This window comes from Sciurus vulgaris, assembly GCF_902686455.1.
Source record: "Sciurus vulgaris genome assembly, chromosome: 5".
NCBI classification, from domain to species: domain Eukaryota; kingdom Metazoa; phylum Chordata; class Mammalia; order Rodentia; family Sciuridae; genus Sciurus; species Sciurus vulgaris.
In genome coordinates, this window is record NC_136465.1 from 117,609,496 (window position 1) to 117,635,987 (window position 26,492).

At 35.0% G+C, this 26,492-nt stretch overlaps 1 protein-coding gene across 1 annotated transcript; it reads right to left on the reverse strand.

Moving 5' to 3' along the window:
* Nucleotides 1–506: 506 nt before the first annotated feature.
* On the reverse strand, nt 507–25,373 carry LOC306661089 (uncharacterized protein; the record flags this gene model as incomplete). The annotated part of the gene is made up of 2 exons (XM_079139897.1): nt 507–1,522; nt 24,446–25,373. The coding sequence occupies 2 exons, from the start codon at nt 25,371–25,373 to the stop codon at nt 507–509; spliced, it is 1,944 nt and encodes a 647-aa protein (XP_078996023.1).
* Nucleotides 25,374–26,492: the final 1,119 nt, after the last annotated feature.

The window sequence follows — 26,492 nt, forward strand, 5'->3', positions numbered from 1 at the left end:
GCCGAGTTCTGCAAGACCTTCAAAGAAGAACTAATACCAATACTCTTGAAAGTATTCCAGGAAATGGAAAAGGAGGGAACCCTTCCAAACTCATTCTATGAAACTAGTATCACCCTGATTGTCGCATTTGTGATATTCACTTTATAACTCGTATCATGGGATGAAAGTAACTAGCACTGTTGCCATATAATTTAACCCATAGATAATTTATACAATTTAAAATATTACTTTCTTTTCTTCCATAGAGCAATATTATTTTCTGCACTTCCATAGCTCATAAATGGAGAAAAACTTAATTCTATGGAAATTATATTTTTAGTTTCACAATGATGGAAAACACAATGTACGAATTTATTTGAGGCAATAAAGAATTTAATAAAGGTGAGATCAGGATGAAATATCAAATGTCACTGAGAAGGCTAATTTGACAGAGATTTAGGAAACAATGAAGTAAGGTAGAAGCAGCAATAAAATGGATGGAGAATATTTTATTTTACTTTGATTCATCAAAATTTCTTCTTTGAGAGAAATACAATCTTCTTTATGGAGTCATTGAAGGCGTGTTTCACTTGCTTGTTCCTCAAGGTGTAGATGAAAGGGTTCAGCAAGGGCGCTACAGAAGTGGTGAGAACTGACACTCCTTTATTTATGGCCACCTCTTCCTTTGCTGAAGGCTTGATGTAGATGAAAATACAGCTCCCATAGGTAATGGAAACCACAATCATGTGGGAGGAGCAGGTGGAAAAGGCCTTTTTCCTTTGCTGAACAGAGGGGAATCTCAGAATTGTTCTGATGATGTACATGTAGGACAGAAACACACAGACTAGGGTAATAATGAGCGCAAATACAGCCACAAGTATAACTATCTGCTCTAACATCCATGTATCTGAGCATGAGATCTTTAGGAGGGGACTTGCATCACAGCTGAAATGATCGATGGCGTTGGAGTCACAGAATTCAAGCTGGAGGCCTACGCTAAGGGGTGGGACGATAATCATCAAGCCAGCTACCCAGCAGGAGAGGACTAATAAAGTACACACTCTGTTGTTCATGATGGTCATATAATGAAGGGGTTTACAGATGGCCACATAGCGATCGTAGGACATGGCTGCTAAGAGAAAAAATTCTGTTGCTCCAAAGAGAAAAACAAAAAATATTTGACTTGCACAAGCATTGTAGGTAATGGTATTGTCTCCAGTTGATAAACTGTACAGGAACCTAGGGATACAGACAGTAGTAAATGAAACTTCTAGGAAGGAAAAATTTCCTAGGAAGAAGTACATAGGTGTTTTAAGGTGGGGATCCACCAAAGTGAGGGTGATAATTGTCAGGTTCCCCATTACACTCAACATGTATGTGAGAAACAGAAAGACAAAAAGCAGAACTTGCAGTTTTGGGTCATCCGTCAGTCCCAGCAGGATGAAAGTTGTTATTGTCGTGTGGTTCCTCATCATTGAATGTTGATATTCACCTAATCCTTGTGTAAAAATCGAGATTTTATGAAGAGACAAATATTCAAATTCTACAACAAAAGTTGTTCATATAGAAGTCAAGCAACTCAGCCCACATTTATTTTCTCCTTCTACATCATAATCAATATTTTTTTACTATTCCAGTAGCCTTCCTGAATTGTATGTGTACAAACAATGGAGAGTTCCTTAAGGATTCACGTTATTTTAAAAAAATCCCACTTTTCTGTGATCATTTGTTGCCCCTCAGAATTTACACAGGTAGTTGATATGTTGTATACTAATCTTCACGTGGACTGGACTTTCAGATGGGTTAAAGAAAGATGTCATTTCATAGGTGGCTAATAGTTCTTTGTCCAAGGCAAATCCTGGATATAGGGTGTATCCAGGTAACTAAGAGCGTGGATTCTCTTCACTTGTTACTATCTGGGGGTTGTTTCAAGGATAAGATATATTTCTTCTGGAAAACAAACAAACAATGGCAACAGCAGGATTCTTTATAGTGGAAACTGTACTACCTATGGATAGTTTGGTGTTTGGCTATTTTACCTATAGTATGAGAAATTGTTATGTCCAAGATATTTACAAAGAGAGTGTTTTCAATATGTGTTCTTTATGCTCAATTACTTGATTGTAGCCCCCTTTCTCTCAAAGCCATTGAAACTAATTTATATTTAATATCACTAAACATAGCCTTCTAGGCTTTCTCTTTTTCATGATGTTTTAAATTCATTTGGAAAAACATTAGTGTCTTCTCAGCTCATCTTCCCTCCCCTGAGATTTTTAATGGGCTGTGTTGGGACTTTCACTTACAACTCCCTATAGCTTTCCTAGCACCCCCATGTCTTCATTTCTGTTGAAGCCAATGGCACATTTTCATTTTTATCTTGCTTGAAATTGGCACATCATTAAAAAGCTGTTTGGTCATTCTTTAAAAGAGTTTGTCATCTTTCTGATTTTTCTTCTAGCTTTAGTTTGTTATTTTTAGTGCCTCTCTATTTAGTCTTCTCTTTTCTCTATTCACATGTGAAATATTGGTGTTACCCAATATTCTATTTTCAGGCCTCTCATTTCTTGTGTTGTTATTCTTCTTTCTCTGTACTCTCCCTGAGTGATTTCACCAATTCATTTGCTTTATCTGATGTACTCCAAAGACGAGATCTATTCTCTGTAGAAACATCATTAAGCATATAGGTCATCCCTGGGTATCTGCAGGAACCTCCTCAGATGCCAAATGTGAAGATGCTTTAAACATTACAAGTTGTGTGTCCACAATTCAATTACCATATGCCTTAAATGATTTATCTACCTTCTTCCAGTGTGATTTGTGATATAGAAAGAATTAGCTTTTTGTTTAACCTGCAAGGTTTTTTGTGGAAAGTACCATCTTTGATTTTCTCACTTTGACACTTGTCATTTTCTTACCTTTCTTCCTCATGGCTTGAGTTCCATCAACACTGACTACTTGAAATTTTCTACTTCATGTTTTCTACAAGCTTTCTCCTGTGCACAGGCTGATCTTTAGATCAAGGCCTATTATTCCTTCAGGGTTCCCCTTAGGTATCAGTTCTTTCAGGAAATCTTCATTGGTCAACTGAAAGCATGTGAAATTATTTCCTGTGGTCTTTCCAAGTACCCGTTATTTATCTGGTCATGGAATACATCACATTGTATTATGCCATGCACTCTAATTACATTTATCCTGTATATTTCCATAAATTTCTCTAAAGTAGAAACAATATTTTATATGCTCTTAAATTTCCTTATATTTGGCTTATATAGTAAATCTAGGGATAAGACAAAGAAGCATAGTCTATATACTGGGGAAATTTATACTCTTTAATGCCATTCTGGTCAGTTGGTTCAAAGTTCTTATTTTCATATGTGCTTCAAACTACTCTTTCATTTTGAATACTTTTTAAAACAAAAGGCCTGACTATGTCCAGTTCTAAACTTTAAAGATTCTCCTTTTTCGGGGTTTCCCCCAGCTTTTGAATCACTCCTTCCTTTACCTGTAATAATTAATTCTCTCTCTGCAGCTGCTGTTTACTTTCTTGTTTTGGATAACCTCTTTCCTGACCTCTTCCTTGTTAGGTACTTAGGATTTCTGCCCTTTTTATAGAACTTGCCTCCCATTTATTATTTCTTGAGACTGCAATTGTTTCACTTTCTGATTTTTTTCTGAGGCTGAACCAGGTACAGGAAGAAGTAAAGGCTGAGTGAGTAGGACAGGTTCAAGTTTTTTTTTTTTTTTTTTTAACTTGTCTTTTCTGGTGATTTTGCTATCCCCAAGGAGATGTGCTCATGGCTTACAATCTTTGTTACACTGAAAATCTTTGTAGTTTGGAGTTGTATAGTAAAAAAAAAAAAAAATTCTGACTACACAGCTTTCTAACAACTAATGTTAAGTTGTAAGCTACAATGAGATGTTACCTTATATCAATATCTATTTACAATAGCAAAAATATGTTTTGATGAGGATGTGGAGAAATTGGAATCTGTGCACACTTTTGATGGGAATCTTAGCTGGTATAGTTGCTTTAGAAAACATTATGAAGTTTCCTCAGAAAACTAGCAGTAGAATGACTCTATAATCTAGCAATCCCACTTTTTATCATATATCTAAAAGAGTAGAAATAAGTATCCCAATGAAAAATCTGCATCCCTGTGTTCATTGCAGCAAAATTAAAAATAGCAAAGATATGGAAACAACCTAGATATCCATCAACAGAAAAATGGATTAAAAGAAAATGTAGCATACACACACCCACACACAAAGGAATATTATTCAACTTTAAAAAGAAGGGAACGCTGCAACATGCAACAATATGAATGAACCCAGAAGAAATTATCAAAGCGGAATGAGTTACAGAAGGGCAGATACTGCGTGATTCCACTTACATGAAGTATTTAACATAGTCAGATTAAAAGTAACAGAGAGTCAGAAGGGTGGTTGCCAGGAGCAGAGGAAGGGGAAATGGAGAGTTCTGTGGCTATAAAATTTTCAGTATGAAAGATAAATAAGTCTAGAGATCTGCTGTACGACATGGTGCCGGTATTTGCAGTACTATTTGGGGTGCTGAAAAAATTTAAGAGTGTATATGCCATGTTAAGTGCTTTTACCAAAACAAAGAGATAAACAACAAACAAACAAAAACAAAAATTAATAGGGAAACAAAAAAAATTGGGGGTGCTGATGAATCTGTTCATTACCTGGATTGTGATGACATCTTCGTGGAATGCATGTGTCCCACCTCATCAAATTGAGTATTTCGAGAATATGAAGTTTATCTTATAAATCATACCTCAATAAAGCTGTTAAAAAGAAAAATATGCTGAAGATCATAACACTATAAGTGGATTGCCACTTCCTTAATTATGAACATGTTGTGGCACACTCAGCCAAATGGCATCTGGTCCCTTACCCACCCATCTGTCCCTTGTGAGTGGGCTATTGGTGAATCACATCTAAAGTCAATGGTATCATTTGGAAAAGACCTGGCATGTTTCTTAAAGTCAAAAATTGCCTCCTAATTACTTGACATATAAGTTTTTTTCTTTTGTACTTTAATAGCCTTTCATGTGATCCTTTATCCATACTTAAAATCTCACCTATATTTCTCCTCATAAACACAGTATCACTTTCGTTTATCTTTGCAGTCTTTATATTTTATTGAGTAGGGGTAAATATATCTTCTCCTTTTTCATAAGAAAAGAATCCTTTCGCCCGGCTGGGTGGTGCAAGCCGGTAATCCCAGCCACTAGCAAGGCTGAACCAGGAGGATTTTAAGTTCAAAGCCAGCCTCTGCAAAAGCAAGGCACTAAGCAACTCAGTGAGACCCTGTCTCTAAATAAAATACAAAATAGGAGTGGGGATGTGGCTCAGCAGTGAGCCCCTGGTACTTGCCCGTCCCACTGCCCCCTGCAAGAAAAAAATAATTCTTTTCTATTTTTTTTTTTTTTTTTGAATTTTATCTTCTCAGAAATCTTTCCACAAATGTAGGCTAGGAAAAGTTGTGACTAAGGTAATATTTGCTTTATAACCACCTTTCTCCATACTCCTCTTTCTAAACTCCCAATTTCCATTTGCCAGTCTCTGTTAGGAATACTGATGGTGTGCATTTATCACACAGAGTGCTCCACCCTGACATTCTCTTGGCCTTAGTCTTCCCAAGGAATGAAGTGCTCTGGATTCTTTCACCCTCTCCCCTCTTACTTATTAGAGGCATCCACTTAATTCTGTCTCAGGGATTGATTGCACCTGGCTGTCGGCAAACAGGAAGCCAGCTACTTCAAATAAAACTATTCCATGTAGCTTCTCCCATTTGCCAGGCACCAGGCTAGGTTCCATATCATGAAACTCATTTAGTTTGTACTAAAACTCTGTCATTTTCTGTAATCCGTTACATTTATCTCCTAAGTTAGAATTATCAAAGATATTTTTCACAAATACAGATTCTTGGGAATTAGACAGAGCTAATGAATTTTCACCAGGAAGTCCAGGGGTGAGGTCAGATGCTAATGGAGAAATTAAAAGCTAGAATAATTGTAGTATAATGATTAAGAGTTTCATATGCATATTAATATTTGAGAATCACCTAGGCAATTAAAGTCTGGTGTTGAACGCAGACACTGTCATCTACACATCCCATCAGTGCTGTTCCTTATGCCATCCACCATCACTTACTTGATATGTTTGCATTGTGATTTAGACACAAATGAAGGATGACGAAAACATTAATAGAGTTCTTTTACCTGCGTTACAGGCCTTATTCTGTTGATGTAATCTCAGACCATTATGTGTATTCTTCATGTAGAGGAACAGACTGTGCTTCTACTCATGGAGCAATTACTGCTCCTAGTCAGCCAGCATTAAATATTATAATGCTAGCAACGAACATATACATTATCTGAAGACAAGATCTCTTGGGCTTTGGCTGTTTCTCTATCATTGAATGAAATGATATTTCCCCAGGAGATAACAGTTTGTTTTAGGAATGATGTGTGTGTGTGTGTGTGTGTATGTGTGTGTGTGTGTGTGTTTTAACTCAGTTGGCTTTTTAAAAATTCCTGCAAATAGCATGAGTCCTGTGGTATGGAAAAATGAATTCTTCCTTCCTGTGGTTATGTGCCTTAGAAAGTCCTATGTGGATATACATGGCAAGACTCAGCTTACTTTTAAGGTATCATCACAGGAAAATAGACATGCAGAAAACTAAGGGAAATGGTGCAGACCTGGTATAACTCGGATGAAGAAGCTAACAAAGCATACTGACCTATTTTGTACAATGACAGTCTGTCACATGCATTTACTTCCGAGTGAGATTCAAGGTTTTTAAAGAAATCCATAAAACCAAATCCATTATGCTTGATGATCTCCCAGTCCCACCTCAAGACTGCTCTCTTTGAAAGCCTCTCAGGCTAACCAACAGCTTATTCAAGGAAAAGAAAATAGCTTTTTGTTTCCAAACTCTCTGGCGTTTTCTACATCAGCCCCAATCTTTTAAAATGCAAATCCTATTTTGTTTTGTTAGAGAAAAATCAACGTATTAATGGTTTCTCTCTTACATAGGTCAATCATATGCTAATAATTTACTGTAACTTGCTCTTATATTTTAGTTTACCTAAGAACTAATTGCTTCTCAACTACTTTAGGGCCACAAAAAGTGCAATAAGTAGAATAAGCTATGAAGTAACTAAAAATTGACATCCTTTCTGTCACCTCTTTCTTCATGCCTCCCCTCTGAACACACACCAGGCAAAAACTGTCTTAGTGAAAACTTTAGTCTTGATAATCTTGTGCATTGAAGGATGAACAACTACAGTTCTTGAAAGAGAGAGTAATTTGCCTCACTTATGTATTAAGGGAACACTTTCATTGAAACAATAGGAGAGATTGAATTAGTTCTACTTAAATTTTTCATAGTAAAAGAATATTTACGATTTAGAAAATGTCGAAATTTTAAGCAATGTAACGTTCTTCATGGTACATTTTCTAAGGATTTGGAAGGCATATTTCGGTGTGTCTTTTAAATTACTCAGTATGGATAACTACACACTACTGGATGGGTAGCTACAGATCGATGCTTAAATATACCACGAGCGTGATGTTAGTCTTGTCAAGGATCTGTTGAATAATTAAAAAAAATGTTCATTACAATTTTTACATATTAAAAAGTTGCAGCAAATCTTAACAAAATTACAGGAAAATACACCAACAAGTATTTCTTTTCCTTATCTCAAAAGAGAAAGTAATCCTCATGTCTATCTTACATCACTTATGCTTGATAATTTGTCATTGTTTTGGCCGGGAGCCCCTTAGTGTTTTTGAACTATGTTGTGTGTTAAGGAAGATGTGGCTTGTCCTGGGCTAGCATTGTAATGTATAAAGTTGCTCCCCCACCCACCAGGTACAGCCATTTTGTCCGCCTCCCAACCACTTGTCAATCTGTGAACATCCTAGCTAGCTATTGGTTCATCAGTCAGCTTGCAAGTATCCTTCTCCCATATTGGTCCCCTGTTAGCCCGGCAGAATTCAACTGTTTTACTGTAGCTTCCCCGCCATCTTGTTTCCATTCTTCTGTCTCTCCTACACACTTTTCTCTATCCTCCTGGCTTTCCACTCTCTCTAGTGCATATCCTTTCTTTTCCTTTCTCTTTTCCTCTCCTTTTCTCTCTTACCCTGCTGGGAGACACTGTTTGCTTAATAAATTCCCTTATGTGATTTCCCGTGTCCGGCTTGGTTCCGTGGAAATTCCTTACAAGCATGATCATCTAAATTTGCTCTATAGACAGGCTTTGGAGAGTCTCGAATTTTTCTAGTTTTCCATTTTCAAATATGTTATATCTTTAGAAGTTCTTACTTTGAATATTGGAAACATTTTCTTTGCTCTCCATCATGCTCATAAGAACATCTGATGTAAGGTTGAAGAAAAAAAGAATGTTCTTTGGTTGAGAAGAGTGGTGTTCTGATCTTTCTGAGCAGGTAGTTAGTATTTCTACTCCCAAAATAATGACATTTATGTTTTTTGCTCTATCTCCTGAGGAATTACCTGAGTTAACAGTCAAGTATCCTTAGTGCCCAGGTTCAAACATCACTGAACCTACTGTGTAATTAATCTTGGCAAAGCAACTAAAGAAGGCAGCAGTGAGACACTTTCCTTTGAGACAGTAAGATAGCAAATCAGAACCAGCATTAGATGGGGGCAGGCATTCATCTTAATGGAAAAAATTTTAAAAAGTACAAGTCTGATTAAAATCCCTATTGTACTTTCTAAGGATATAATTATGTCTGTTAATAAAATATTTTATTGAATCCTTCATGATAAAATGTTAGGTAAATTATCTGCTATATGTGAAAATTCTAATTGACAAAAGTTACTATGTATACAGAGATATTATAAAATCAATAATTTTATTAATTAGAATTTACTTTTGAAAACAGGAGAACATGTGTAAGTTGGACATTATTTGTTCTATATGCAAACAATGCATTTCCTTATTACTTTGTGTTTGGAGTCTTCAAGCTTCTCTCTTCTAGTTATCAATAAAATAAAAAATAAGTTGTTGTGTACTACAGTCCCCCCGTTTTATAGAATACTATCTCACTGTGTTTGGGTACCACTTATTTTACACCCATTATCCTCCCCATTCCCAGTTCTAGTAATCACCATTATACAATCTGATCAACTTTTTTTTTTAACATCCACATCTGAGAAAGGACAGATAATATTGTCTGTGTGCATGTGACTTATTTTACTTTGCATATTTTTCTCTAGTTATATCCATTTTGTGGTACATGATATCATTATTTTTTATGGCAGAATAATATTCCATCTGCTTTATTTATCCATTCATCTCTTGATTCCATATTGTGAACAGAGCTGCAGTAAAATGGGAACATAGGCATCTTTGGTGTACTCAAAGGCAAATTATAGGTATAATATAAAACTACTCCCCCACCCTTTGGGCTGCCGCCATTTCTCCCTCTACCATGTTACAACCTAGATTGTCAGTCTGTGAACATCCTAACTAGTTATTGGTCAACTAGTCAGCCTGCGAGTCTCCTCCTCAGTCATTGGTCTGTCGTTAGCCCCGGAAATACCAATATTTAGGAGAAGCTCCTGCGCCTTTCTCTCTCTCTTTTTCTTTCTTTCCCAGCCCTGAGCAGGCGCTCTGGTTGTCACCTAATAAAATCTCTGGTGTGAGTTCCCGTGTCTGGAGTGACTTTCTGGGTGCTGTCCCTGGACCACGACTCAGACCAGGCACCCCAGAGTGCTTGCTCTCCTGGATTCAAGGGTCTAAGCTGCCTTGGGACCCGAACTGAGCCGCATTTTTCTTACAATAGGTGATTGGGTCAAATAGAAGAAATGGAGGCCAGTTTGGATCTGGGAAGTTGGAGATGGCCCCTGGGAGATTGGAATGTCAGTGTCTCCAGAGCCCTTTGATCACCAAGGTTACCTGCCTATACCAAAAGGCTGGGGGCAGGGAATTGCTAATTAACGCCCCCTGGGCTAGTACCTGCCTGAGTCACTATTTGGCCCTTTCCCCTGCATCTGCTTCTCACCTTTTTGCCATCCCACCAGCATCTCCTGGGCCTACTCATGTAGGCAGGAAGGAGAGAGATAAGAGGGGAGAGAGCTGGAGAACAAAGGACACTTAGTCTATCAAAGGGGCAGTCTGCTGTCACTTCTTGGGATGACAGAATACCAGCCAATGACCCCTCCTCTCTCCTGGGACAAGTCTGTGTTACTACCTTTAAATAAAACCTGCTCTATATGCTTGCCTCAGTGTGCTTTTCCGGTGTTCAAACTTCAACATTTGCGGAAGTAGAACTCATCATTGATACTGATGGTATCATACTCATTCTATGAGGCTGGCATTACCCTAATACCAAAGTCAGACAAAGACACACACACACACATACACACACCACACACACACACACACACACACACACACACACACGTTACAGGCCAACATCTTTAATGAACATAGTTGCAAAAATTCTCAGTAAAAACTAGCAAACAACCCAACAGCACACGAAAAAGATTATCCACCATGATCAAGAGAGAATCATGCCAGGAATGTTTAGATGGTTCAAACTATGCAAATCAACAAACATTTCTTTATCCATTAATCCCTTGATGGTGTGGGTACCTAGGTGGATCCCATGTTTTAGCTATTATGAGTAGTGTGGCAATAAACATGGGAGTTCAGGTATCTCTTTGGTGTGCTTATTGCATTTCCTTTGGATATATATATCAGATGCAGGATAGCCAGATCTGTTTTTAGTAGATCTACTATTAATTCTATTTAATAGCTCTGTTTTTAGTTTTTTTGAAGAACCTCCATACCTTGTAGCTGTACTAATTTTTATTCCCACTGAAAGGGTATAAGAGTTCCCTTCTCTCCACATCCTTTGTCAGCATTTGTTAATTTTTGTCTTTCTGATAATAGCTATTCTAATGGGGTAAGATGGGTAGTTTTTATTTGCATTTCCCTAACGGTTGGTAAAGTTGAGCATTTTTCATACATTTGTTGGCTATTTGAATTTAATCTTTTGAGAGTATCTATTCACATTTTTGGCCCATTTTTAAATTGGATTTTTCTTGTTATTGAGTTTAAATTTTTTCTTTTATATTCTGGATATTAATCCTTTGTAAAATGAATACTTGGTGAATTTTTTCCATCTGTAGATTGTTTCTTCACTCTGTTTATTATTTTCTTTGCTGTGCAAAATCTTCTTAGTTTGATATAATCTAATTTGTCTATTTTGCTTTTGTTTTCCATACTTTTTGGGTCTTATTTTAAAAGTCATTTCCTAGATTGATGTCATGGAATGTTTACCCTAGGTTTTCTTCTTTCTAGTACTTTAATGTCTGACATGTAAGTCTTTGATTATTTTGAGTCTATTTTTAGGCAGGGTGAGAGATAGGGATGGAGTTTCAATCTTCTGCATGTGACTATCCAATTTTCTCAGCACCATTTACTGGAGAGGCTGTCTTCAAATGTATGTTTGGTGCCTCTGTCAAGAATCAGTTGGTTGCAAAGGCATGAATTTACTTCTGGGCAATCAGGTGTCTCAGGATTCTCTGTTCTATGCTAATATTAGGCTGTTTTGATTTCTATAACTCTGTAATATATGTTGAAGCCAGATAGTATAAAATCTTTGTTTCATTTTTTTCAAGATTAATTTGGCTATTGTGTGTGTGTGTGTGTGTGTGTGTGTGTGTGTGTGTGTGTGTGTGTATGTGTGTGTGTTTCCATGTATAAATTTGGGAATTGTTTTTCTTGGTTCTGTGAAGGACATCATTGGTATTTTGATAAAGATTGCATTGAATCTGCAGATAACTCTGGGTAGTATGGACATTTTAACACTATAGATTATTCCAAATGCATGAACATGGCATGTACATCCACTTTTTAATGGAATCCACTTCAATTTTATTTAACACTATAGATTATTCCAAATGCATGAACATGGCATGTACATCCACTTTTTAATGGAATCCACTTCAATTTTATTAATCAATGTTTTATAATTTTCATTCATTGAAGAGAATTTTCACATCTTTGTTTAAATTTATTCATAGGTATTTTAATTTTTTTGTAGTTATTGTAATGGGATTATTCTCTTGATTTTTTAGTTTAGATAATTGGCTTTTAGTGCACAGAAACACTACTGATTTTTGTACATTGACTTTGTATCCTACAACTTTGCTGAATTAATTTTAGTACCAATAGCTTTTGAGTGGCAATTTTGGAATTTTCTCTACATAAGAACACAGTGTCTTACAAATAATGATATGACTTCCTCTTTACCAGCTTATATGCCCTTTATTTCTTTCACTTGCCTGTTTGTTCTTGCTAGAAGGAAACTGGTGGAAATGGCATTCTTGTTTCAGATCTTAGAGAGAAGGCTTCTAGCTTTTCTCCATTCTGCATGATTGTAACTGTTGACTTACAATATACATATAGCCTTTATTTTGTTGAGATACATTAGTTTTATACTTAATACATTTGGTCTTTATCACGAAGGGATGCTGAACTTTTATCAAATGTCTGTTCTACATCTATTCAGGTGATCATGTTTTCGTCCCTTTAGTTGATGCTGTATATATATATCCATTTTTTTATTGATTTGCATATTTTGAACCATCCTTGAATCCTTAGCATGATTCTCACTTGATCATGATGAATAATAATGTATCATTGGATTCGGTTTACTAGTTTTTTTTTTTTTTTGAGAATTTTTGCATCTATGTTTATCAAGGATATTGGCCTGTAGGGGTTTTTTTTTTTTTTTTTCTTTTTTTTTTAAATGCTTTTGTCTGATTTTGATATCAGGATAATTAATGCTAGCCTCATAGAATAAATTTGGAAGAATTCCCTCCTCTTTGACTTTTTGGAGCCACTTAAAAAGTGGAATTAATATTTCTTACATATTTGGTAGAACTTCACAGTGAAGCCATGTAGTGCTGGGTTTTTCTTCAAAGGGAGATTTTTATTTACTGATTCAGCCTCATTATTCACTGTTGGCCTGTTCAGTTTTTCTATTTCTTTATGATTAAATCTTCGTATGTTTCCAGGTATTTTTTTCCTTTCTTCTAGCTTATCAATTGTTTTTGGCATTAGTTTTCCATAATAATACCTAATGTTGCTCTGTATTTCTGTAGTGTCAATTTTAGTAACTTCTTTTTCATCTTTATTTGTTTGAGTATTCTCTGTCTTTTCATTAGTCATGCTAGGGAATTATCAATTTTCTTTAACTTTTGAAGGATCAGAGTTAGTTTAATTTGTCTTTTGTATTGTTTTTTAAATTCTCTATTTCACTTATTTAGGTTCAGATCATTATTTCTTTCCTTTAACTAATTTTGAATTTTGTTTGTTCTTATTTTTCTAGTGCCTTGAGATGCAGAGATAGGCCTTTTTTGATGGAGGTGTTGATTGCTATAAGCTTTCTTAGTACTGCTTCTGTTGTATACCATCGGTTTTGCTATGCTGTGTTTCCAATTTCAATTCCTTCTTGATTTCTTTCATTACCTGTTGGTTGTTCAAGAGTAAGTTTGTTTAATTTTCCCTGGATTTATATAATTTTCAAAGTTTTCTTTGTTATTGATTTCTAGTTTATCATATCATGGTATCTTTGGAAAAGATAACTGAAAATAATTTCAATTTTTAAAAGATTTATTGAAATTTGCTTTGTAGCCAATCATATAATCTGTCTTGAAAATTATTCCATGGTTTTAGAAGAGTTCGTATTCTTCAGTTGTTGGATGGAATGTTCTGCAGATGTCTTGTTAGGTGCAATTTAACTCTGCTGTTTCTCTGTTGATTTTCTGCCTGAATGATTCTGTCTTTTAATGAAAGTGGGGTATACGAATTCCATAATATTGTTTTGAGGCCTACCTCTCCTTTTACATTTATCAGTATTTCCTTAATGTATTTGTGTGCCCCGATATTGGATGCATATATAACTACTATTTCCTTTTGTGGAATTAAACCTTCATCACTATTTAACTATATTCCTTGTCTCTTTTTAAATCGCATTTAATTTCCCTTTTTGTTGCTGTTGTTGGTGCTAAAGATTAAACTCAGGGCTTCATGCATTCTAAGCAAACACTTTAGCACTGAGTGACACTTTAGGCCCTGCAAAAGTTTTCGTGTTGTAACTGTGGCTACTTTTGCCTTATCTTGGATTCTATTTTCGTGGAACATATTATTACATACCCTCACTTTTAGTCTGTGTGAGTCTCAGAGGTGAATTGAGCTTTTTGTCAGCAACATATAGTAGGGTCTTTATTTTTTTATTCATTTACCTATTTTGCATCTTTTAATTGAAGAATTTAACCTGCTTACATAAATTATTAAATTATGCTTACATAAATTATATAATTATTATAAATTACATAAACCTGCTTTAAATAAATTATCAATAGACAAGGTCTTTCTCCAGCCATTTTGTAGCTTCTTTTCTGGTTTTATTGTAGTTCCTTTCTCACAGTCTTCTTTTGTGATTAAGTGATTTACTACCTTTGTGATTGTGTTTTGAATTCTTGGTTATTATTTTTAGTTTATAGAACTTTTTTGTATTTCATTAGATAGTTACAAAGGTATCTTTGATTATAACAAGTTATTTTAAAGTGATTACCACATAGCATGATTATAAGGTATGGAAAAGAAAAAAGAAAAAAGAAAAACTATATGAATAAAAACTCCACACTTGCATTCCTTTCCTCCCCACATTTAGAATTTTTAATATCCCACCTCACATCATTCATGTAAACATTTAAATGTAGTTATTATTATGCTTGTTTTTATCGTCTTCATACTAAAGATATAAATGATTTATACAGCACCTTAAACAGTAAGGCACTGTGAACTTGTCTGTATAGGTATTCTTAATATTGAGTTTTTAAATCTTTCCATCTTTTCTTCTTACTCTTCAACATCACTGTCTTTCATTTTAAAGAACTCCCTCTAGCATTTCTTGACATTCAGTTCTGGTAGTAACAAATTCTCTCAACTCTTTTCTAAACATACCTTTATCTCATTTTCATCTCTCCTTCACTGCTATAAAAATCTCATGAGTCTCTCTTCTGGCCTTTAAGATTTCTGCTAAAATGTCTGCTCTTAGGAGAACTGATTTGTCTCTTTTCTCCTGCCATCTTGAGAATCTTCTCTTTAATCTCTGACCTTTGCTAACTTCATTAAAGTATGTCTTAGAATAGACTTGGTCAAGTTAAGTCTGTCAGTGATCACTGAGTTTCCTATATCTGGATGCTTATATGCTTTCATAGCTTTGGGAAGTTTTCTGTTATTATCTCTTTGAATAAGCTTTCTATCCCTTTGGTGTTCTCAAGTCTGTATTGAACCTCAATAACCAAATTATTTGTTCTTTTAATGCTATCCCCAGATCCCCAAAGACTTTCTTTATTCCTCTTCTTTTCTTTCTTCTTAAGTATGCATTTTAAAATAAACTTTAGGTGCATTAATTCTCTTTTCTTTTTAATCAATTCTTCTATAAAGTCTTCTTTCATATTTTAAATTTTGCTTAGTATTTTTTTGTGTGTGTGTGGTGCAAGAATTTCTGTTCATTTTTTAAATTTTAAATTGCTTCTATTTCTCTGTTGTTTCTTTATTAGAGTTGATCATTTCTATATTTTTTCTTGAAGTTTATTAGGTTCCTTAAAATTACTCTTTTAAATTCTTTATTCAAGAGTTCATGCTTGTGGGTTACTTTCTGGTTAGCTTCCTGTGCCTTATTTTGACAGTAGTTCTCAGAAAGTTCTTGATGCTTGTTGCTCTACAATATCATTGAAACACTGGGTGTTTGTTCAAATCTTCATAACCTCTCTTTGCTCATGCCTTTCTTTCTAGAAATTCTAAGTGGTCTGCTTATTTTCTCTGAGTCTGTACTCATTTCTGCTATTTTAGCACTAGACAGTGTCTTAAGTCCTGTTTTGTTGCACATTTGAACACATGTTGATGTGTTCATTGTTTCAGCATTAGAGGGTGATCCAATTTAGATTTAGGTTTGTCCTTAATCTGCCTTTGGTGGTGGTCAACATAAATTAGGTGTTGGTCAGAATAAAGAGGTTCATGGTTTTAGAGGTTTCAATAGATAGTGGCTTGATCTCACTGCTGAGACCAGTGCTGCACAATGGGATGAACCAGTTACAATAATAATTCTTAACATTGCTGAAAACTTACTTGTTTAGTTGCAGTATTTTAGACGTTAACTTATACAAAATCATAACAAAAAAATCTATGAATTGAGTACAATTCGTTTTCCTTCTTTACAATAAATGAACAAATCTGAATTCCAGAGAGGAAATGTTTTTTTTCAAAATGTCAAGCTTGTTAATGACAAACCAGAGCACGAACCCTGGCAACCTAATTCCAGCACTCATACACTTAAGCATTATATCATGACTATGAAATATTTAACTGATCCTCCTGTATTTGGTTAATCAAAGACTTTGTGCATTCCATTCCTATTTTAGACTTTTTCCTTTTTCAGTAAAAACCTGCTCTTGATATCTTGATATGGATTGCCTTGAATATGTAGATAGTTCTGTGACTGATACCTGTTCAAATGAATGTCAATCAATACCACCCAGTTGGCTCTTTAATTGAAGATGAATTGATGGTGGCGAATTCTTGTCTTTCTATAAGGAATAAACAAAATAGGAATTGTATTTTTATGATGATAAGGTATTGAATTTTGCTAAATGTTTTTTCTGTATCTATTCAGATGATCATGTGATTTTACCTTTCATTCTATTATGTGGATTATCTAATTAATTAATTTGCCCATGTTGAGCCATCCTTGCACCCCAGGGATAAATCACCCTTTTATGATTAAAAAAATACTCTCAACAAACTAGGTTTAGAAGGATAATGTCAACATAATAAGACAGTGTATAACACGTCCATCACTAACATCATTTTCAGTGATGGAAAACTTGAACCTTAATGATGAAATTCAAGACAGATTTTCCCCTTATTCACCACTTGCATTCAACATAGAACTGAAAATGATAGCCAGAGTGTGGGGGCGCCTGGCTCTCCTTGCAGTGCTTGACAGAGTTCCACTGAAGGATGATTGCAGAGACTCATCCTAAAAGGATTGCATGCCAGATGTATGTCTCCCTAGCTTGGATGTTATTCTGTGGAGTTTTCCTAATAATATATTACTCACTTCAGTCTGGGGATCTTGCTAGAGGTGATGGGAATAATTCTACAAATTTCCAGAAAAACATCATGGAGACAAAACACATGTTGAAACCCTGTGATGTTAACCTCACTACAGAAGAATGTTTTTATTATGTTAAAAATCAAACACTGCATTTACTGGCACATCCAGAACCTGTTGGGGCACAGAAACTTATAGATAACAATGTTTCCCCAAGTTCTAAGCACAAAGCACCTCCCACAGTAGCTACTAGATATGGATCAGCTTATTTTATCAATGGCAAGCCCTGGTACCCCCCTAAAGGCAAGCCCTTAGAGAAGGTAGATATAGATCTCCCCCTGTCTCCTACAGGGTGGTTTAATCTAGATGATGGTTTGTTTATGTGTGGTGGTAAGGTAAAAAAATAAGGTTTCACAACATTCCTTCCTTCCTACAAAGAATATGTCACCCCTATAATAAATGTTGGTACATAATAACCATTGGGACCGCTGCCCTCCTGTAGCCCTTAACTCAGCAATTTAGATATTAACCAGAAGGACCTAGTAGAGATGGTCACATGAGATTATTTGTCTATCGCTTTACCGCAAAAGTAATAAGAATAGTCTTAGGTCATATAGAGTTTAGATATTAAGGAAATAGACATTGTATTGGCTCATTGACATAGTTAGATATTCTTAAAATAATTGTGATTAGGTAAGGATAATCTGTAAGGTTACTGTTTTCTCATAATCTTTCAGTAAAAACAATTTCTGCCTATGCTTTGGAAACTTCTTTGATTTTATTAATCACAAGCCTGTCATCAAAGCCTGAAGAAAAATGTATATAAACCCAGCCTTCCCCAGAATAAAGTGGGATTGATTGCACCAGAACTAGAGTCTGTGTCTTTCATTCTCCATCCATTGCCGACGCTGTCTCCCCGCGCCCTGTTTACCAGTGTGGAACTCATGGACTCCTGCTAGGGCTGGACCCCGGCACCAGAGCAATTAGAGAAGAATAAAAAATGAAGGGCATTCAATTGGAAAAGAAGTCAAATTATCTTTGTTTGTAGAAGACATGACCTTCTATGAAGAAAACACTGAAGAACACCACACACACACACACACACACACACACACACACACTGTTAGAACCAATAAACCAGTAAAGTTGCAATATACCAAACCAATGTACAAAAACCATCTGCATCTTCACACTAACACCAAATTATTTGAAAATTTAGTAAGAAAATAATTTGATTTACAATAGCATAACAGAGAATAAAATAACTGAGAATAAAATAAACTTAACTAAATAGATAAAAGACTTCTATGCTGAAAATTATAAAAACACTGATTAATGAAATAAAGAACACAAATAAAAGGATTCTATGTTTATGGATTGGAAGATTTTAATATTGTTAAATTGTTCTTTACACCAAGTTATCTACATATTCAATGCAATCTCTATCAAGATTTCAACAGCAGGTTTTTACTGAAAAAGAAAAAAGTCTAAAATTGGAATGGAATGCATGAAGTCTTTGAATAAACAAATCAGTCCTGAGAAAGAAGAATGGAGCTGGAGGTATAACACTTGCTGATTTCTAAATATGTTACAAAGTTACATTAATTAAAATAGTATGATACTGATATAAAGATAGGCATCAGAACTAACTGACCAGAAGAGAAAACTCAGCAATAATATCATGCATGTACAGAAAATCGATCTTTTACAAGGTGCTAAGAACTCAAAATAGAAAAGGGCAATTTATACAGGAAGCAGAATTGGGAAAACTGTATATTCACATGCAAAAGAAGCAACTGGAGCTTTATCTTACATGATACACAAAAATGAACTGAGAAAGGATTAAAGACTGAACATAAGGTCTGAGACAGCACACACATGCAAACACACATGTGAGACTAAAACTCTTAGGAAGATGCATATGTGGAAAGCCTCATGACATTGGTTTTGGCAATGACACCAAAAACTCATGTTATAAAAACAAAAATAGACAAGTGGGAACATATGAAATTGAAGAGCTCCTACATAGCAAAGGAAACAAGAATGAAAAGGCATTTCCATGGAAGAAAATATTTTATAAACCATAGACATTGTAAGGGGTTAATATTCAAAATATAAGGAACTCCATAGACTTGATAGAAAAAGAACTAATGCAATTGAAAATCATGGGAAAAGGACCCGAATAGTTATTTTTCCAAAGAAGACATACAAATGTACAAGGTTCTCAACATCACTAATTATCAGGGCGGTGTGAATTAAAACCACACTGAGGCATCTCACCTGTTGCGATGACTGTTATAAAAGCAAAAGCAAAAACAATAAACCCTCAAACTAAAAGTAACACGTTTTGGCTGGAGGAGGAGAAATTGAGACACATGTACATTGTGGATGGGGATGTAAAATGGTGCAGCCATTACAGAGGACAGTACAATTGCTCCTCAGAACAATTACAGACAGAGCTACCATGTGATACAGAAATTCCCTTTTTGGATATGTATCCAAAAGAGTTGAAATCATGATCTTCAAGAGATTTTTGAATACTTATGTATATATTACATCATTATTCATAATACCTAAGATATGAAAGTGATGCCTTAAATATCCATCTACAGATTAGTGAACAAAGAAAATGTGTTATATACATACATTGGGATATTATTCAGCCCTACTTAGTAAGAATTTTGCCATATGTGACAACATAGATGAACTTGGAAGACATTATACTAAGATAAAACCAGTCATAGAATGACAAATAATGCAAGGCTCCACATAATGAGGAACTGAAAATAGTGAAACTCAGAAGCAGAAAGTAATGAAATTTTTCATCTCTGGGGAGTTGGGGAAATGGCAGTTGCTATCAATGAGTATAAACTTTCAATTATGTAGGATGGACAAAGTTCTAGAGAACTACTACATGACGTGTCTATAGTTAACAATACTGTATTTTGCACTTACAATTTTGTAAAGAGAGTAGATGTTGATGTGAAGTGTTCTTACTAGACTGAAAAACAAAAACAAAGAAAGGGGAGACAGGAAGAAAATTTTGGAGGTGTTTGAATATGTTTATTTACCTTGAATGTCTTGAATATGGTAATGATTTTATGGATGTATATATAATGTCAAAACAAATCAGATTTTGTGCCTTACATGGTAGTTTCTTTTATATTAACTGTATGTCAATAAAGCTGCTAAAATAAATTTAAAAATAAAAAGGTTATGAGTTTTTTAAAAAATGAGTGAATTGGGGTCTGCTGGGGAATGTGCTACTTATTATGTGGCAGATGACTATTTGCTTAATAGCAGAAGGAAATAATATATGAGCAAATGAAGTTATGGTATATTAAAAGCAGGAAGAAAATAAATTAATAGTAACAATAAATAATGGCATATATGAATTAGTCTATCTAGCTCCTGAGCTAAGCAGAATTTTCCTAGATCTTGCAAGTCTTCCTTATATCTTTAATCTCTTAAATCTTCTTTCTTAGTAAATTTTAATTTTTTATGTTTACTTAGCAGGCAATATTTCCTCACATAATTCAATGAGCAAACCTTACCAAAATTAGAGTGTCATTTCAAAACCCAATGTTGCTTTTTTTGGTAGAAAAGTTTTATAAAAATGTGACTTCGAGGCTTTTTCCACAGGGCAATCCAAGATGACAGACTAGAGGGTGACTACATCTCCAGTCGCTCCAGATCCCAGGATTTAAGAAGGGGAGGCATTGAGAGACTCAGGCTAAAACAGAGCCACAGGGTGAGTCTCCCCCACCCGGTGAAGATCGGGCTGGGTGGCAGGCCCAGATAGGGGTGGCTTATCAGAGTAGGGCAGGGCAGCTAGAGTCTTCCCCAGGCAGCCCTGCACACTCTGGTGGTGGGCTCCTCCCACATGGTCAGCTTCCCGGAGCAGGCCCCCCAGTGAGAGCCTTTCCACACCATTAGAGCCTTTCCTGGAACCATTAGCGGGCTAGGGGCAGCTTTCTTCGGAAGTACTGCATTATCAAGTTACTCCAAGATGTCAGGTTGCTGAAGGCTGGGAGGTGATACACTGGAAATCTACAGGGACACTACAAGGCAATAGAGGAAATCTGCAATATCACAGAGTCTCACTGATATCTGACCAATATGAGAAAACAAGGGAAGAAAATGTCCCAAACAAACCTAGATACTATATCAATAAAACTCAATGACAGCGCAGCAGAAGAAATGTCAGAAAGGGAGTTCAGAATGTACATAATTAAAACAATCAGGGAAGCAAACAAGGAGATGAAAGACAAATGCAGGCATTAAATGATCACACCAATCAACAGTTAAAAGAGCAAATATGGGAAGCAAGAGATCATTTCAATAAAGAGTTAGAGATACTGAAAAAAAAAAAACAAATAGAAATCCTTGAAATGAAGGAAACAATAAACCAAGTTAAAAACTCCATAGAAAGCATAACCAATAGTATAGAACACCTGGAAGACAGAACCTCAGATATTGAAGACAAAATATTTAACCTTGAAAACAAAGTTGACCAAACAGAGAAGATGGTAAGAAATCATGAACAGAATCTACAAGAATTATGGGATATCATGAAAAGGCCAATTTAAGAAGAATTGGCATTGAGAAAGGCTTAGAGAAACAAACCAAAGAATGAAAAATCTATTCAATGAAATAATATCAGAAAATTTCCCAAATCTGAAGAACGAAATGGAAAACCAAGTACAGGAGGCTTATGTGACTCCAAATAAATAAAATTACAACAGACTCACACCAAGGCACATTATTATGAAAATACCTAACTTACAAAATAAAGACAGAATTTTAAAGACCGCGAGAGAAAAGAATCAAATTATATTCAGGGGAAAACCAATAAGAATATCAGCAGATTTTTCAATCCACACCCTAAAAGTTAGAAGGGCCTGGAACAACATTTTTCAAGCCCTGAAAGAAAACAGATGCCAACCAAGAATCTTATACCCAGCAAAACTTACTTTCAGATTTGACGATGAGATAAGATCCTTCCATGATAAATGGAATTTACAAAAAGGGAGCTGGCATTACAGAACATTCTCAGCAAAATATTCCATGAGGAAGAGATGAAAAACAACGATGCAAATCAGCAACGGGAGGAACTAGCCTAAAGGAATAGCCAAATAAAGGAGAAACCAAATCATGTCAAAAAACAAAAATGAGTCAAATGACTGGGAATACAAATCATATCACAATAATAACCCTGAATGTTAATGGCCTGAACTCATCAATCAAAAGACATAGATTGGCAGATTGGATTAAAAAGAAAAATCCAACAATAGCGTGCAAGATCTTTTGCCACTCATACTTCAGATAGGGCGCTCATTTCCAGAATGTATAAAGAACTCAAAAACTCTACACCAAGAATACAAATAATCCAATCAACAAATGGGCTAAGGAAATGAACAGACACTTCACAGAAGAAGATGTACAAGCAATCAACAGATATATGAAAAAATGTTCAACATCTCTAGTAGTAAGAGAAATGGAAATCAAAACTATCCTAAGATTCCATCTCACCCCAATTAGAATGGCGATTATCAAGAACACAAGCAACAATAGGTGTTGGTGAGGGGGAAAAAGGTACACTCATACATTGCTGGTGGGGTTGCAAATTAGTGCAGCCACTCTGGAAAGCAGTATGGAGATTCCTCAGAAAGCTTGGAATGGAACCACCATTTGACCCAGCTATCCCACTCATTGGCCTATACTCAAAGGACTAAAAATCAACATACTACAGAGATACAGCCACATCAGTGTTCATTGGTGCTCAATCCACTATGCATAGCCAGATTGTGGAACCAACGTAGATGCCCTTCGGTTGATGAAAGGATAAAGAAACTGTGACATATATATACAATGGAATATTACTCCTCCATGAAGAATGATAAAATTATGGCATGTGCATACGAATGGATGAAATTGGAGAATATCATGCTAAGTGAGATAAGCCAATCTCAAAAAACTAAAGGACAAATGATATGGCTGATAAACGGATGAGGATATATAATGGGGGGTAGGAGGGGTTAGCGTTAGGGTTAGGGTTAGGTTTAGAGTTAGGGATAAGGAGGGTGGTAAGAATGGAAGGAGGAAGGACTGAATAGTGGGAAAAGAGGGGTGGGAGGGGTGGGGGAAGGGAAAAAATAACAGAATGAATCAAACAAAAAAAAAGTGACTTCTTGATCTTGCCTTTTCCTTCAGTAATAACTGTAATTATAAAAGTTTACCTTCATGAAATTCTTTTTTTTTTTGCACCAGGTATTGAACTCAGGGTGTTTAACAATGAGCTGTCCATACCCAGTCCTTTTTTTGTTTTTTATTTTGAGATATGTTCTCACTTAGTGCCTCGCTAAGTTGCTGAGGCTGGCTTTGAATTTGTGATTCTACTACTTCAGTCTCCTGAGACACTGGGATTATAGGCAAGTGCCACCACAGCCTGCATGAAATTGTTTTTAAAGTCATAGTTATATTAATTTTTCTTGTGAAAGCCAGCATAAATAATAAGCAAAATAATTGAAAATTTAATAAATATAATAAATTTATTAAGAGGCAAAAGCTAGCAAAAATTATTATATTACTGATTTGCTATCATGATCACACATATTGCTCATTTTTTAAATCATATAGATTTCAAGTAAGTAGTAAATAAAATTTCAAATGTTCAGTACAAAAATTAATCCTCCTCTTCCACCTTTTTAACCTATACAGTTTGTTTATAAATCATTTCTTCCTGTAACTTGTATGTCTGATTTTCCTCTATATTTATTTTAAAAAAGCACAACAGCAATCATTTAAAACAAGGTATCATAGATCTCCAGCACTACCATAAAAGAAAAGAAAATAAAGAAGCAAAAAGAGGGCATACATATACATACATTTATAAGAGCATGTATGTGCATAAATATATTTGTATACACACATATATGAATTAACTGGAACTCAATGTCTTATTCTGTTCAAAAATATATGCAGTGATTAGTCATTAACATGTATATACCTGAATAATATAAATTGACATATAATGTGACGAGTCCTATCTTCAAATTGTATCCTATGAAAATGCGTCAAATCATTTCATAATAATTTCATGTATGAATTCATAAAGGATTTGATATATAAGTATGTGAAATTAACACCAAATGGCGTAAAAAGTTGTTTTTCTGAGAGGAGATAAGGCAGAGAATAATTAAACAGCAATGTTTTTGACTTTGTAGTTGAAAGTATACCCATGTTACAGTTATAAGTTGTGTTCAGATGGATATTTTTGAGGCAAATATCTTTCTCACAATGTCTTTAATTGCTTGTTTCACCTGCTGGTTCCTTAGAGTATAAATAAATGGATTCAGCATAGGAGCAACAGAGGTGTTGAGCACAGCCACCCCTTTTGTTAAAGCAACTCCTTCCTTTGCTGATATTTTCACATACATGAAGATGCAGCTTCCATAGGAGATGGAGACAACAATCATATGTGAGGAACAGGTTGAGAAGGCCTTTTTTTTTTGTTGAGTTGAGGGAATTCTTAGAATTGTTCTGAGGATGTAAGCGTAGGAGAGAATTATTAATGCCAAAGTGGTCATAAGAGTGAACAAAGCTAAAACAAAACTAAAGAGCTCTAAAGTACTAGTGTCTGTGCAAGAGATTTGCAGCAAAGGAGCAGAGTCACAGGTGAAGTGGTCAATGACGTTGGAATCACAGAAATCTAACTGCAAGCCCATGGTCAGTGGTGGAAAGATGACCAAGAAACCAGCCAACCAAGAGATGATGATGAGCTGGTGACAAATCTTGTTACTCATGATGGTTGTATAATGTAGAGGCTTGCAGATAGCCACATAGCGATCGTAGGACATAGAAGCCAGGAGAAAAAACTCTGTTGAGCCGAGGAAGATAAAGAAAAATAGTTGAGCTACACAAGCATTATAGGAAATCGATTTGTCCCCAGTTACGATGCTGATCAAAAACCTAGGGTTACAGACAGAAGTGAATGAAATTTCTAAGAAGGAGAAATTCCTGAGAAAGAAATACATGGGGGTCTTCAGGTGGGAATCCAGCAGGGTAAGAATGATGATAGTTAGATTTCCAGTAACACTCAGTACATAGGTGAGAAATAAAAAGAAGAAAATCACAACCTGGAGCTCTGGATTATCTGTTAGACCCAGGAGGATGAAATCTGTTACTAATGTTCTATTTTTCATTTCTAATCATTGGTTTGAGGCAGATTTTACTGATAAAATTGACCTGGAAAACAATGAAATATGAGTCAGAAGAGAAGCATAAATGTCTGCGTATGTTTTTTGAAGAACTATTATATTTTGATATGAAGCATGTGGGACTTTTGTTATTGTCGTGACTCTGTGTGTGTGTGTAATTCTCACTTTCTATAGTTCAATCATACGTATTTTTCTTCTATTTTTAATATCAGACTGCTATATTTTACTCTGTCTCTACGTATTACATTTATTGGGATATGGACTTGTTGGACACAAATTCTTCAAAAGTTTCATTATTTAGCTAAAATATAGGGAGGGCTGTGCTTTTCTTGTATCTTTTCTGGGAATGAAAATTCCTACTTGATCATGGAACTCGTGATCAACTTAACTTTCCAGGGAAAGTTCTAAATGTCCTTCTTGAGAATTAGCCATTACTACCTTCATTAGTATTTTTTTCTTTACAAAAATGTTAAAAATAAAACCAACCAAAAAAAAAACCTGGATAATTTATTCTAATAACTTTTGAACTTTTAAAGATGATCTGTATAAATAGTATCCCATTTTTTTCCAGTCAAAATACATTCCATTTCCAGATACTACTGGGATTTTGGAACCTCTAACTTTGTTCTTGATTTTAAAAACAAAGAGGGTCTTTCCACTAAAATTCAATTAATGTAGTGATCTTCAGTTCATTGTTTCATAACAGCTAAAATATTTTTAAAAATCTACTTAAGCATCAGAGTCTTGACAGAAAATGTTAATGTTCTATATGAATAATTCATAAATAGCACTTAAGTTTGAAACATACAAATACTTTACATATATTCTTTAGAACTATCTTGAACATTCAGAACAGTAACATATAATAGATATCCTAAAGTATAAATGTACAAATATTAAGGAAGGTGTGCTGTGTTCTACATGTTTCAGTTAGTTGCTAGACAATATCACAATATTTTAAAATTTCAATTTATCTAGTTAACTACTAAATATATGTGTACATATAACATATGTATATATATATATATATATATGAATCACAGATATAAAAATAAATGCACCAGAGTAAACAATATTATATGATAAATAGGATAGAATGAATAA